Here is a 13,074-nt window from a genome sequence, read left to right on the forward strand (position 1 = left end):
GAGAAAAACTGCTTTTAAAGCATTCTGGCATTCCTGAGCTGTGGAAACTCAACATGATGAAGAATTAACTAAAAGAAACAATGTTTTTTTCTAAACTGTACTAACCAATTCTTGCAACAGAAGTCCTGGACTATGTGACAACATGGAAGTTTTCTAAGTAAATCCTGCTGCACTCTGCAGATAATGTTACTGGAAATAATTTGCTGGTGTCATTAAATTACCCTTGACTTGATTAACACAAGCTTAAAAAAAATACCACAGTATGCAGCTATTCCAACAATGGAATATGACTGTGAAAGTGTGACTTTTCTACCAAATGTACTACAGAATAAGGATCAAGAATGCTAATGCAGTATGAAAGAGAATGTAGCATAGAAAACAATACTTACTACCCCAAATGACACCTCCTGGTGTAATGGATCATGGGCTAAGAACTGAAGCGGAGCTGAGGGAGGCAACGTTGGTGGATGGGCTGAGGGAGGGTATGTAAAACCTCCTACAGGAAGATGTTCTCCAAGCAATTCTACATCATTTTCTATCCTTTGAAGTGGCTACAAAAAAAAACAGAGATAGCCTTTGTTGCAATAATAGAGATGAAATCTTTTCCCCAGTAAAGAACTGCAGTCCCAGCTATATATTCTGTGCTGCTGTGATCAATTTTATAGTAACTCCGTGAACAACTCCTAGGTCATTAAAACTAACCAAAAAAAGCAAAGACAACACTACATTTGATATAAATTCACCTTTTCCAGATAGCCATGCTTATAGATCAGGAATTTATGTGATCTAGGAAATACAGGAGTGACTGCAATTTCCTGTATCTTGCATTTTTCAGGGCAAATATTTACTCTCCTTCTTGTCAGGCTGCTCTAACTGTAAAATATGCTAGACAAGACCATAAACAAGAACTGAGATTGTGCCAGAAAAACTGAAAAGTAGAGTGAAATCATGGTGGTTCCAGTAGATGAAACTGATAATGACATCCAGAAAGTAAGCAGAGACTTTCCTAGGAGGGTCATGCAAGCAGTCCTAACAAGTAGTCCTGAGGTTTTAGAACCATGAGATTCCAGAAAAGTTTTGTTTCTAGTCAAATCTATTACATCAGTCAGGTCCAAAAGTGGCCAAGAAACAACCAGGAATTCTCACTGTTTCATAAATCCATAATTTTCTGTAACTGACACTGAATTCCACCACTTCAAGAAATTCAGTTAAGAAAGCCACCTTTCTTGGAACCAAAGGAATATTCTGTTTTCCTGCTACACACAACAAACAAGATATTCTTAAATCACTATGATACAAGCTTTTTGGCAGAACTGAAAGCTGACAGGCAAGTCTAGTTAGGAAACTAAGTAAGCAATTTGAGCTGAAACCTGAGTCCATACATTTTCTAAAGCTAAGTCATGTAAAGATTTCTACCATAAAAAACCACTTTGTTAGAATGATGGAAACTGTTCTCCCATCACTGTAATGAAGTGATTTCAATCCTATCCACACTGGAGATATGGCATGAAGGAGTCTCAGCAGTGTTTTCAACAATAAAGTTATATTCTATTTCTGTGTTACTGAAATATCTGCATCTTCTACTCAGCAGGGCAAACAAATGGACAAGTACTCAGATAACCACACAGATAGAGTGGTAGGCCAGAACTACAAAACCTGATTTCCCCCTAAATCTAAAACAGGGTCACATTTTCCCATGTCTGCATAGTCTGTTTCACTAAGGTAAATCTGCTTAAGAGACAATATTAATAACTTTCCTAAGTGTAAAGAAAATACACAGTCCTAGGAAAAGGACTGGTCATTTAAAAATTAATCAGGAAGCAATCCAAAAGAAACATGCAATTAAAGCAACACTGTGCTTTTTTCTCTGCTAAGCTTTTCTCCGAGATGCCTACTATATGCTTATACAACCTCTTCCAGATTCTATTCTGCCTCCTGGGAAAGAAATACCGGATGGTGAAGGAAATACCCATCCTTCTGAGAAGTAAAAGCCTATGGAGAAACAGCACAGACAATGATGAAATCTGAAGTGACACAGTGCAGAACTATTTTTTCATTTTCATACCAAGCAGGTATTTCAACAATTAGAAGGAAAATCCTTGTTTTCTCACTCAGGTGTCAGTACTATGTGCACATCCAGCCCACCAGTTCTACTGAGGGTGGAGTAAGAAGCATTACTTACCGACCGTGACTGCTGTGCTTGGAAAGGAACAAACTGTCCTGGAGGAGGTAAGTGAGGAGGGTGGTGTGTAGAGATATGAGGAGGATGCAAAAGAAATGGGTCACTAGAAATGAGGGGTGGAAATGCTGCATATGGTACAGGTAGGTGCTGGACTGAGCACGCCTGAAGCATCTGAAATAAAATGAAAACAATACATTTTTGGAGTGTACACATTCCCTATACAGTGTTCCATACTCTATGCATTTATTATGGAAAGACATAATTGCAACATAACAGTTATTTAGCCTTGTTGAAAAAGCCTCCAAAATACACATAAATAATAACACATTCAAATACCCAAGGAACAGTGATTACTACAGAACAGGCTCTAGGAAGTAGGAGTGTGACATCTGCTATGAACTGCTCATGAGGTCACCAGGAGTCTGGATCTTCAATACTCCAGGATTAGACAGGCTCCTAAGTTATGAGCAGACACCGTTATCCTAGTTAATTTTACTTTTCCTCCATATCATCATTAAAACAACATGCCAAAGCAATGGTCTTGCAACCACTTTAAGCTCCAGATGCAGGTGAGGGACTCCACTGTCAGATCGTGCCTAAAGACCTCTGCTGCCTCATATACCATGAATAATTCCTACAGTCCGCTCAGTTTTGCACTTTTGGGTGAGTTCTATACTCTAGAAGTAGCTCCTTAGTGACAGATACTACAGGAAATAGCTCTTTTTCTCGCCTTCTTTAAATTCCTGACACAAAAGCAACTTTAGGCACTAATGTTTGAACACTAAAATGATGCAGGCACTGCAGGGGAACAGCAATGTGCTTTGTGGCATTGTTCAGTTTTACTTCCACCTTTGGAGGAAGCAAGGAACTTGCATTCTCTTTTTTGTTGCACTTTGATCCATTATGAGAGCATCAGACATTTCTTTTACACTTTTAACAATTACAAGACCACTTAATTAAGATATTAATTATCCAGTATTGAAAAGAAAGACCATCCAGTTTTGAGCTCTCACTTTTTTTTTTCTTATTGGTAATGTCACACAGCATACACTCATATATTGATTATAATAGCATAGAATAATAAAAGGAATTAATTTAAAATTGTATTTCTGTAGTGGAGGAAACTATCATCTCAATTTGCTATGATCATGACCAAACATAAAACTCCAAATACACCAAAACACTAGTAGATTAATTTGATCCAGCTCCTATTTTTAATTTAAATGCTGACTGGTTCTTTTCCCTCAGTTACTACATAATTTTTTCTAAAAAAACAAAACAAAACAAAAAATCATTAACAGTGTTTATATTATGTTTATAATAAATTTTTATTTTATTTTACTAAATTGAAAACTGTCCTCTGAAATAGCTGAAGATAAATTTGCAGGTAGAACACCTCACAGTCTTTTTCAGAACATGAGATTCTTTGGGAAACACTGAAATACCATTCTACATGGTAAAGATTACCATAGCTGCTATATGTTTGGAAATGTTTGACTTGTGCTATGCTTATGTCACTTTTTAAAGTTAGGGCAAATGAGCCCACACTAACTTCCAAGCAGAAAGAAATTAAAATCACATGTTTTTTCATTCAAGCTTTTAAAAAGTTCTTCAGTTTGGAGACACCATAGAATGACCTGGGTTGGAAGGCACCCTAAAGATGATTTTGTTCCAAACCCTCTGCCATGGGCAGGGACACCTTTTACTAGAGCAGGTTACTCAGAGCTTCATCCAACCTGGCCTTGAACACTTTCAAGGATGTGGCATCCATAACTTTTCTGGGCAACCTCTTCCAGTGCCTCACCACCCTCATAGTAAAGAATTCTTTTTCCCAATATATAATTTAAACCAACTAATTTTCTGTTCAAAGACATTCCCCATCTTCTTCTGTCACTACATGCCCTTACCAAAACTCTCTGTCCAGCTTTCTTGTAGGCTCCTTTCAAGTACTGGTGGTTAGGGATCCCCAAGGCCTTCTCTTTTCCAGGCTGAAAAACCAAATTATCTCAGCCTTTCTTTATATGAGAGGCGCTCTATTCCTCTGATCATCTTGGTGTCCCTCCTCTGGACTCACTCCAGCAGTTCCATGTCCTTCCTGTGCTGGGACCCCAGAGCTGGATGCAGGGTTCCAGGTGGGGTCTCACCAGAGCAGAGCAGAGGGACAAAATCCCCTCCCTCCCCTGCTGCCCACGCTGCTTTGGATGCAGCCCAGGACACGTTTGGCTCTCTGGGCTGGGAGTGCCCATGGCTGGGTCATGTCCAGCAGCACCCCCAAGGCCTTCTCACAGGGCTGCTCTCCACCTGCTCAGCCCCAGCCTGTGTTGGTACGACCCAGATGCAGCACTTCGTGTTTGGTCTTGTTAAGCCATGTGAGATTTCACATGGACCCATTTCTTAAGCTTGTCTATGTCCCCCCAGATGCCATCTTGTCCTTTGAAGAACTTTTAAAATGGATGAAGGTATTTAATAAATGGCATTTATTTATTTCATAGTTACATATGCAGTGAGAGAGACAAATATTGTGAAAATAACAAAGGCAATTGGGAAGTTCACAGATGAAGCTGGTGAACAAAGTGACATGCTGGAGTGCATGGGCTACCTTGAGATGTATTTTTAGAGGCTGGAGAAACTTGCTCTCAGGAACTATGAAAAGTTCAAAGGCAAACATGAAGCACTGGAAAAGAGTAACTCAATGGATCAGGACACTCTGAGACTAATTGGCTGCAATCAGATTTTCAGAAGAAAGTGGGGCTGTGGTGGACATATACACAATACCCATAATGTACTCAGTCAAAAAGGCCTATGGCATGTCGGGCTGCATAGCTAAGAAAGTAACTGGTGAAGCCAGTGAAGTGATTCTGCCCTTCCATTCAGAAACTGTGACATCAATCTCAAGTCCTGGGCCCAGTTTTCAGCCTCCAGTGCCAGAGACAATGACAACATGATAAACCAGGTCTTGATGAAAGTCACGATGACCAGTGACTTGGAGAAAACTGCATAAAAGAGGTGGCAGAACTAGACTTGTTCTTCTTTAAAAAGAGAAAACTAAGCAAAAACCTTATCCCTATGTCTAAGTATTTCTGAGAGTGGACAGGAAGACTTCAAGTCCTCCTCAAGAAGCAAAATAAAAGAGCACAATGGGACCAAGATACAACAAAGAAAACTCAAGTAGAAATCCTTCATCGCAAGGACAGTCAAACACTGCAGCAGAAGCTTAGAGGAGTTCTGAAATCTCCATACTTGGAAGTTGGTACTGCAGCAGACAATCTCCAGAATCCCCGCTTAACTTAAAACTATTCCTCAATTTTATGCTTTAACAGAAGAAAGCATGAAGTCTCCCTGCTGAGGCTACGGAAACTGAACTGTTTATATTCACCTGTACTGGATCTATTCTCTCAACACACTTGATCAACTGCTGAACATTCAAAACAAAAACCAGAGCTTTACTCCTATATGTATTAAAAGGACAGCTGCATTGTTGAATAACAATACATTTTATGAACTGCACAGATAATATATTTATTCAAAACATAGGGTAAGATTATTAGTATCATTTGGATGGATTTCTCTAAGTCCCAATACAGTTTCAGATTTTTCTCTGTTGTTTCTTTAGGATGTGTCACTTTTTACCTTGCTGAATTTACTATGAAAATATTGTTCCAGTCTCTGAGTACTTATTCTGAGATTGCTTTGTTCCACTAACACCACCACTAAACCAAAGAAAAAGGCTGTCTCTCATACTGCCTCAGGGATACACACCAGCTTATGTAACACACTTTCACCAATTTGATGGGTAAGGGGAACTGATTCTCACAAATACCCCAGAGTTGCTGGCAGCATGCTGCAGACATTCGGATAAATGGTACATGGGCATGATAAATGCAAATTACACTTATTTTTCAAATGAGCAGCCTGAAGAAATAGATGGGTCATATCAAGGGTTTTGTTTCAGTGCCACAAAGGTTTATTCATGTCACAGAATGCACCACAGGAAAAGCAAAGCTACATACTGCTGGCAGAGACCAACATTATACCAACCTCAAAAGTGTTCAATAGACCCTGTATACAGTACCATGTATGACATTATAAATTTATACTAGAAAAATAGATTGAAGCTGGTGTAGTTAGAGAGACCCACTTACTGGGGGAGGCACACTGCAAACTGGAAGGTGCTGGCCACTGAAAACCACTGAGCACCCTGGGACCTGCTGCGTGCTGCAGGCTGGAATGTGCTGGCCTGTGCAAAGTGGTATCCCATGAGGAGCCACAGTTGTCACTGTGTATGAAACAGGAACTGTGCCCTGGTGGATCTGCAGCAAAAGGAAAAGAAAATATATTTAATAACTTATTGCAAAGCCTTAACACTGTTGTACAGCACAGTAAGATAACAAGCTTTTACTTACAGATCAGAAAAGTAATATATTCACAAAGAAAGTGTAAAAGGAGGCACACGATTGTAATTTCTGTTCATTAAAATGTTTTCATCAATGGAATATTTATTAATCAGAATTTCTGGGTAAGAGGGATCTCTCAGCTAAACCTGTTAAAAAGTCAGTGGCACTGTTCAGCCAGACTCGTCATGAACTTACAGCATAAAACAAAATCATTATCTGATCACTAGCAGAAGTGGTGTTAAAAATATAAGTTTGTTAGACTGCTAGAATGGCATTGGCTTCCATCCTTTCACTTGGCCACAAATGCAAGTATTTCCCTGCTTAGAACTGCTCTGCACACATAGTATGACACCAGTGCTATGCAACTGCACTGAATGCAAACCAGCTTTTAAGCACAGATGTTACAGCTGCATTCTGTGCACATGCAGCTTCCAATGTAGACATCCACGTAGCCAGGTCTATTCATGGCTATGTAGCAACTAGTGTACTTGTGCTGTGGCCTGTTCATTTAGTAGACAACAACAAAGGTTACCTCAACAGGATCACAGAATCATTTAGGCTAAAAGACCCCTAAGTTTATCAAGTCCAACCATTAATCCAGCACTGCCACCCTAAATCACATCTGTCATTGCCACACCTATGTGTTTTTTGAATAGCTGCAGGCATGGTGACTCCACCACTTCCCTGGGCAACCAGTTGCAATGCCTGACAATCCTTTCCATAATTTTTCCTAATATCCAATCTAAACTATGCTTGTGCAATTTCTTGTTCTGTCACTTGCTACTTGGGAAACCAATGCCCACCACGTTATAACCTCCCTATTACCCTTCAGGTAATGGTAGAGAATGGTAAGGTCCTCCCAGAGCCTCCTTTTCTCCAGGCTAAGCACACCCAGCTCCCTCAGCTGCTCCTCATGTGATTTGTGCTCCAGACCAAACCAGTTCCATTGCTCTTCCAAGAACATACTCCATCAACGCAATGTCCTTGCAGTGAGAGGCCCAAAACTTCTTTTACAGGTCCTCAGTTGCATAATTCTAAACAAAGTGCTGTCACAGAGATCAATTACTTACTATCTGGACCAACTACATATAGAATTTTTTCATACAATTTATGGAGGAGTTGATTACGCTTGAAGGGTTAATTTAGATATGCAACAAAACTATAATGAGTTCTGCTGTCATATAGACAACCAACTATAGGCAATGTGAATTCTTCCTCTAAATAATACATTTTAACTATCTAATGACTCCTAAGCTAAGGTAAGGTATTTCACGTGAAACAGAATACATAATTAATAAGTATCATAGCATACCTTTATCGCAGGAAACTAATTACAAAAGCAAAATAACTTCACTTCAAAGGTTTAAGACAGAGACACAGAGAAACATACCAGTTCATGCATTGACAAATTGTTAAGTACGAACTGTTAAGTATCAATCTTCTTCACTAAAAGTATGGACTTTTTGAGTTTTTTTTCCACTGTCTACAGCAATGCTTCATACACATAATATGCAACAAAAACCACCACTCTGTAAGAAGTCAAATAGAATTTAGTGCTCTGTGACTTCACTGTCAACTACGAGATGAGGTAAATTACTTGGTGAGGAGAGGGATCTTGAAGACCGAGGGAAAACCCCCCAAAACCAACCACCACATCTTGAACAGCCTTCCGTGCTCTGAAAATTTTACCTGATCATGAATGTCAACCATCACTGCATTCTGCTGTGGTGGGTGAGCAGCTGGGTGCAACATACGAGGAGATACATTCGGTGGGCGAAAGGCTCGAGGCTCTTCTATTGCTTGCTGCTGTCCATAGGAGAGATGGTGATAGTTTTCATCCTGGCTAATAGAATTATGTCTAGACAAACGATCTCTCCTTGTTCTCTGACGTCGAACAGGAGGACTGGAAATGCATTAGAAAAATTAGCGGTTATATAAATGACACAAATTCTTTTTAATAACTAAAACATCAAGAAAATAAAATATCAAGGAATTTTTTAAACTGGAAAATTTTCCTGGAACAAATTTATTAGATTGGAATAAAACTTTTTTACTGACAGAACTGCTAGAATCCTTATAAATGACACTTTTTTCAGTATGGAAATACTTAACAGAGCATAGCTTAATGCTGTTAGGGAAACCAAGAGAAGAACTCCTATGCAAATATTACTGTGTTAAAAAAATGACACTTGGATTGCCACAGCAGTGGTCAAAAGTCAAGATAGCAATCTTCACAACATTCCCATGCCTTTATCTAGGTAAAAATCCTTCATTAAATGATCACAGATTTCCCCAGGGTCTTTGTTTCAACCACACCACAGATGATTGCTTGCTTAGTGACAGCAGACAAAACAGTAGACTTCTCTGAAGTAACAAACTAATTTTTCAACTCTCACATGTTCACTACATAACTGAGTGCATTCTAAGATTCTTTCCAGAAGATCCCAGGGAATTATGATTGTGCTATTGTTTCTTTTTCAGAGTGAAGAACATCTGTAGATAAATTTAGATCAGAGCATATACCTCTTTTGAGCAACTGATCTACAGGTGTAGGATTTGATTATGTATTCTTATATAATGGTGTGTATGTTCTGAGCAAAGCTGCAGACCTTGAGTCAGAACTTCTAGAAATCAGAGACCACTGGCTCAGGTTCAGCACTCAAAAAATGGTGCAAACAAATGTGATAAACTTACTATGAGAAGTCTTGAACAAGTCACTTCTCATTTATTTGGAAGGGGAAAGCACTGAAAGCACAAAATGATCTTGCAGTACTTTCAGCACATGCCTTCTGATCTCTACAACACACTCAAGTTACAGGTCCCAGAAGCAACAGCAAATTAAAGCTACACAGGGTGAAACCGTTTCCCATTTATTGAAACAGGCTAAAGGACCCAAACTGCAGAGAAGAGACAAAAAGGATCTGTGATCATTATTAGAACATGTAGTCTCCAACACTGCATGGAACAGAACTTTTGCTATTACCAAATAAAAATTAAATAAACCTCCAAGATGTTGGCAAATCCTAGATAATTCTCAGGTTGAGTCTAACTTTTGTGCTGCATAGAACAGACATACTCAGGGGAAGTGAGACCACATCACCAGCTACCCAGATGCTACTGTGAGCACATGATACACTGTCGCAAGCCAGTACTTGTCTACCCTACCTCACCAGAGACTTAATGACTTCATTGCCTCTCTTAGAACTGAGACAAATTCTCAACAGGTCAGACAGAAGGCATAAGGCCAGGATGTATGTAACACAGCAAAGAAAAACCCCAAAATCTAAGAATGCATAGCCACCTTAATTTTTATAAACCACATAGCAGAACATACAAGCTGTGTTTCCTTCTAACCACTGAGAACCTAAATTTAAGTTCTTACTAATATATTTTATCTTAAATCCAGTTTTCTTTCCCGAAGTTTTTGCTGCACTCTGTATTGCTTTATAATATGATATAAGTGCTACATTCTCCTTAGGTAAAATTAGCATATATAACTTTTAAGCACAGAACTAGTAATGCAGATGTTTTACTGTTTGGAGTACTCAGGTTGTTTTAAATTTCCTATTTCCTGCAATGAAAAAGAAATGGTCTGAACATTTTAACATAAAAATGCCTATGTGAGGATTTTTCTTTGGAAAAGCTCCAAAAATATAGAAAAGTTACAAAATACAGCACCAGTGCTTCAGAACAGAAATTATCTTAATTGCCACCAGTACTTCAACAAGGTGGCTTCTTAGACAAGGTTGTTCTCATAAAACTAGTCTTGCCTCTGTCTTGGTTAAAAGGCCTGGTTTTAGTTTTCTATGAACCCAGAATTATGGAAAAAGCCAACAAGGACTGGCAAAACTCCTGGAATGTCTTTTTAAATGAATGAAGTATCATCCTCTGGTAAAAAGCAAAGCTAGATTTTTTTTCCTGTGCAGAATTGTAAACAAACTATCCTTTCAGTCAGCAAAATTCAGAGCATCTGGGTACATAATCAGTTTCTGAATTATTGGAAATTACTTCAGAATAACTGGCAAGACATGGGTCTAAGCTATTACTGAACTTCAGTAAAGAACTTGTGCTTAAAGACTTCAAAAACAGCCACAAAAAAATCCTCTGTTACTACATGCACAGTATAAACATGGTAAATGCCAGGTTAAAACAAAGAGACAGGATGAAAGTGGTGAAAAAATTGCAGGAATTCCTACCCTCAGGTAAGAACAGCCATCAAAAGGTATCCATAACTGCAGAGTTAGTATGTGCAGATCTTAGTATTTCTAACAAGGGTGATTTCTTTGCAGTAAGACATTCTTGAATCCCTTTAGTTCAGAATTACATTCAAGACAAGGAGGAAAGGAAGCACAGATGAAAGGTAAGGCACAGCAATGGTACAGATCCCCCCATTTCACAATGATTGATAGATAAATTGGAATGGACTTCTCTGTTTCACACAGGCATGCATCATGCTTTTACATTCATAATTTGTCTGTACAATATAAAAGTACCTAGACAAAACTAACCTTTCTGCAAATTCACACCAGAAGGCTATCTTTTTCAATGCACTATGTACTTGCTTACAATGAATCAGAATAAAAAATCACAACAAATTAGGGCACTCTTGTTTTAGGCACAGTACAAAATTACTGATACCAAGAGGTAAGGTCCAAATAGTAAGGCAGGTAATGGAAAAAAAAAAAAAAATCCAGGTAATAAAAAACGCCAAGACAAACTGTCCTGACCAACAGGAGTCAACTGATAGGATGAAAGAGTTAATGCTGATGACACTGGGGCAGCAATGCCCACACTAGACACATTTCAAATGTATTGCCTGCACTTGCCCTAGCTTGTTTCCTTGAGTTCAATGACCATTTGCAGCTGGAGTGCACTTTTCATCTTATCTTAACCTGCAAACCTGGTGAACTCTGAAACCATCCTGCAATGAGAAGAGAAAACAAAGCCGGGAAAACAAAAAATTTGCTTCAAAGCATAGGCATAACCTCATTTAAAGCATTAATAACAGATTCACTTATAATTATCTTAAGGAATCAAGCTTTTGATCCATGAGAATGGCTATTAGTTCTGGTATGACTCCAGAGCACTCTGAAGACTCAGAAAGACTCCTACAAAACAAGAAGCATGTGTGTATTGTTCTGCCTAAAAATCCTGGTTCCCCAATGGGTTAAAAAATGCTTCGACTCAAATGCAGGGAAACAAAGTACTGACACATTCAAATGTCTCTGATTTGTGTTAGAAAGACTTGTGTTATTACCCAGGAGCAGGTGAGCTGGCCATAGAAAGAGTAATGTTTGTGTCCATAAAGCTGCAGCCAACCTAACAGCTCCTGCCAAACTGAAGATGACTTTCTAATGGAATGTCTCCCTGTTTACAAATGGTTTACTTGCAAAACCACAGGCTACTACCTCGGTAGCACTTGACTGCAACTGAATATCAAGATACTTGTCCCATGCACATTCACCCCTTACACATTTCCATTTTTATCCTCCATCCCAAAGTATACCCAACCTGTCTAGATTCTGCTATCTAGCATTTAGCTTGTTAAGCATGCTGTTTAACTTTGTGGACGTTAATGCACATTGCACAGAAATTTGTGTAAGTTGACTGGACACCAAACAAAAATGACTGAATGCACATACTCTAGGCATCTCAGTTCAAAACATTTGAGGTCAAGATCATTTTGTGGGACAAATACCCCTAACAGAGCATCCTTGTACCAAACTACATAAAAGGTATGATCTTTTGTCTTCACAACAACCCTTTTAAATTCACAATTTAACCTTTTTCCTAAATCTGACGATCTGCATTTAGAGCTGCGTATTTACTGACTGAAAGCTTTCAAATTCATTAAGCTGAAGCAAAGATACAAAATTAGCATGCTCTAAACTCTCTTGCTTCAAAACTACTGGCTGATCACTGCTGACAAATTTGATTTGTGGGATCTGAAGAAAACTAGCTACATATACCTTAAGCCTAAAATTCTTATTAATGACAAAGGATAGATACTTTTTTTTATTTTTAGTACAAACCAAGCTAAAACATTTCATAGAAGCAAACAGAGACAGTGTGTTTTAACTTGCATATGATGACTCAGTATATTTGAGGCAGAATGTGAGGCAATGAAAGCTTCTGTTCTGGGTAATTAGTATAACTAGAACAGCAAAAAATCTGTTGGTTTATGTTTTGCTAGAGTATCATCCATCCAGGCCCCAGTTCCAACATCTCTCTTCCATGACCACTGGAACTTACTCCAAAATCTCTGCTTTGAGAGAAGTTAATGAACCACAAGGTAAAACCAACATGAAAATCTAATTACTATTACAGGTGAATCACCCACCTCAGCAAACGTTTGACACTATGCTAACCTCCTCATCTCCCTAGCTGGTATCACTCATCTTTATTTTGATTGGTTTTAAGTACAAAAGTAATTGTGACTGTAATGAAAATCATGGTATTACATGAGTAACACTTAACACTTTTTAAAGTACCCTGATA

General features: G+C 38.6%; 1 protein-coding gene across 4 annotated transcripts in view; it reads right to left on the reverse strand.

Moving 5' to 3' along the window:
• The window catches only part of RNF38 (ring finger protein 38), a 90,386-nt gene that overhangs the window by 13,523 nt on the left and 63,789 nt on the right, over nt 1-13,074 (reverse strand). For all 4 annotated transcript variants that reach the window (XM_015653063.2, XM_015653061.3, XM_015653064.2 and 1 more), the window contains 4 exons: nt 8,266-8,479; nt 6,325-6,492; nt 2,183-2,353; nt 390-551 (listed from right to left, as the gene is read on the reverse strand). In XM_015653063.2, coding sequence (XP_015508549.1) covers nt 390-551; nt 2,183-2,353; nt 6,325-6,492; nt 8,266-8,479 — 715 coding nt within the window. The remainder of the gene's footprint in view (nt 1-389; nt 552-2,182; nt 2,354-6,324; nt 6,493-8,265; nt 8,480-13,074) is intronic.

Source organism: Parus major, chromosome Z (genome assembly GCF_001522545.3).
Source record: "Parus major isolate Abel chromosome Z, Parus_major1.1, whole genome shotgun sequence".
In the NCBI taxonomy this organism is placed as follows: domain Eukaryota; kingdom Metazoa; phylum Chordata; class Aves; order Passeriformes; family Paridae; genus Parus; species Parus major.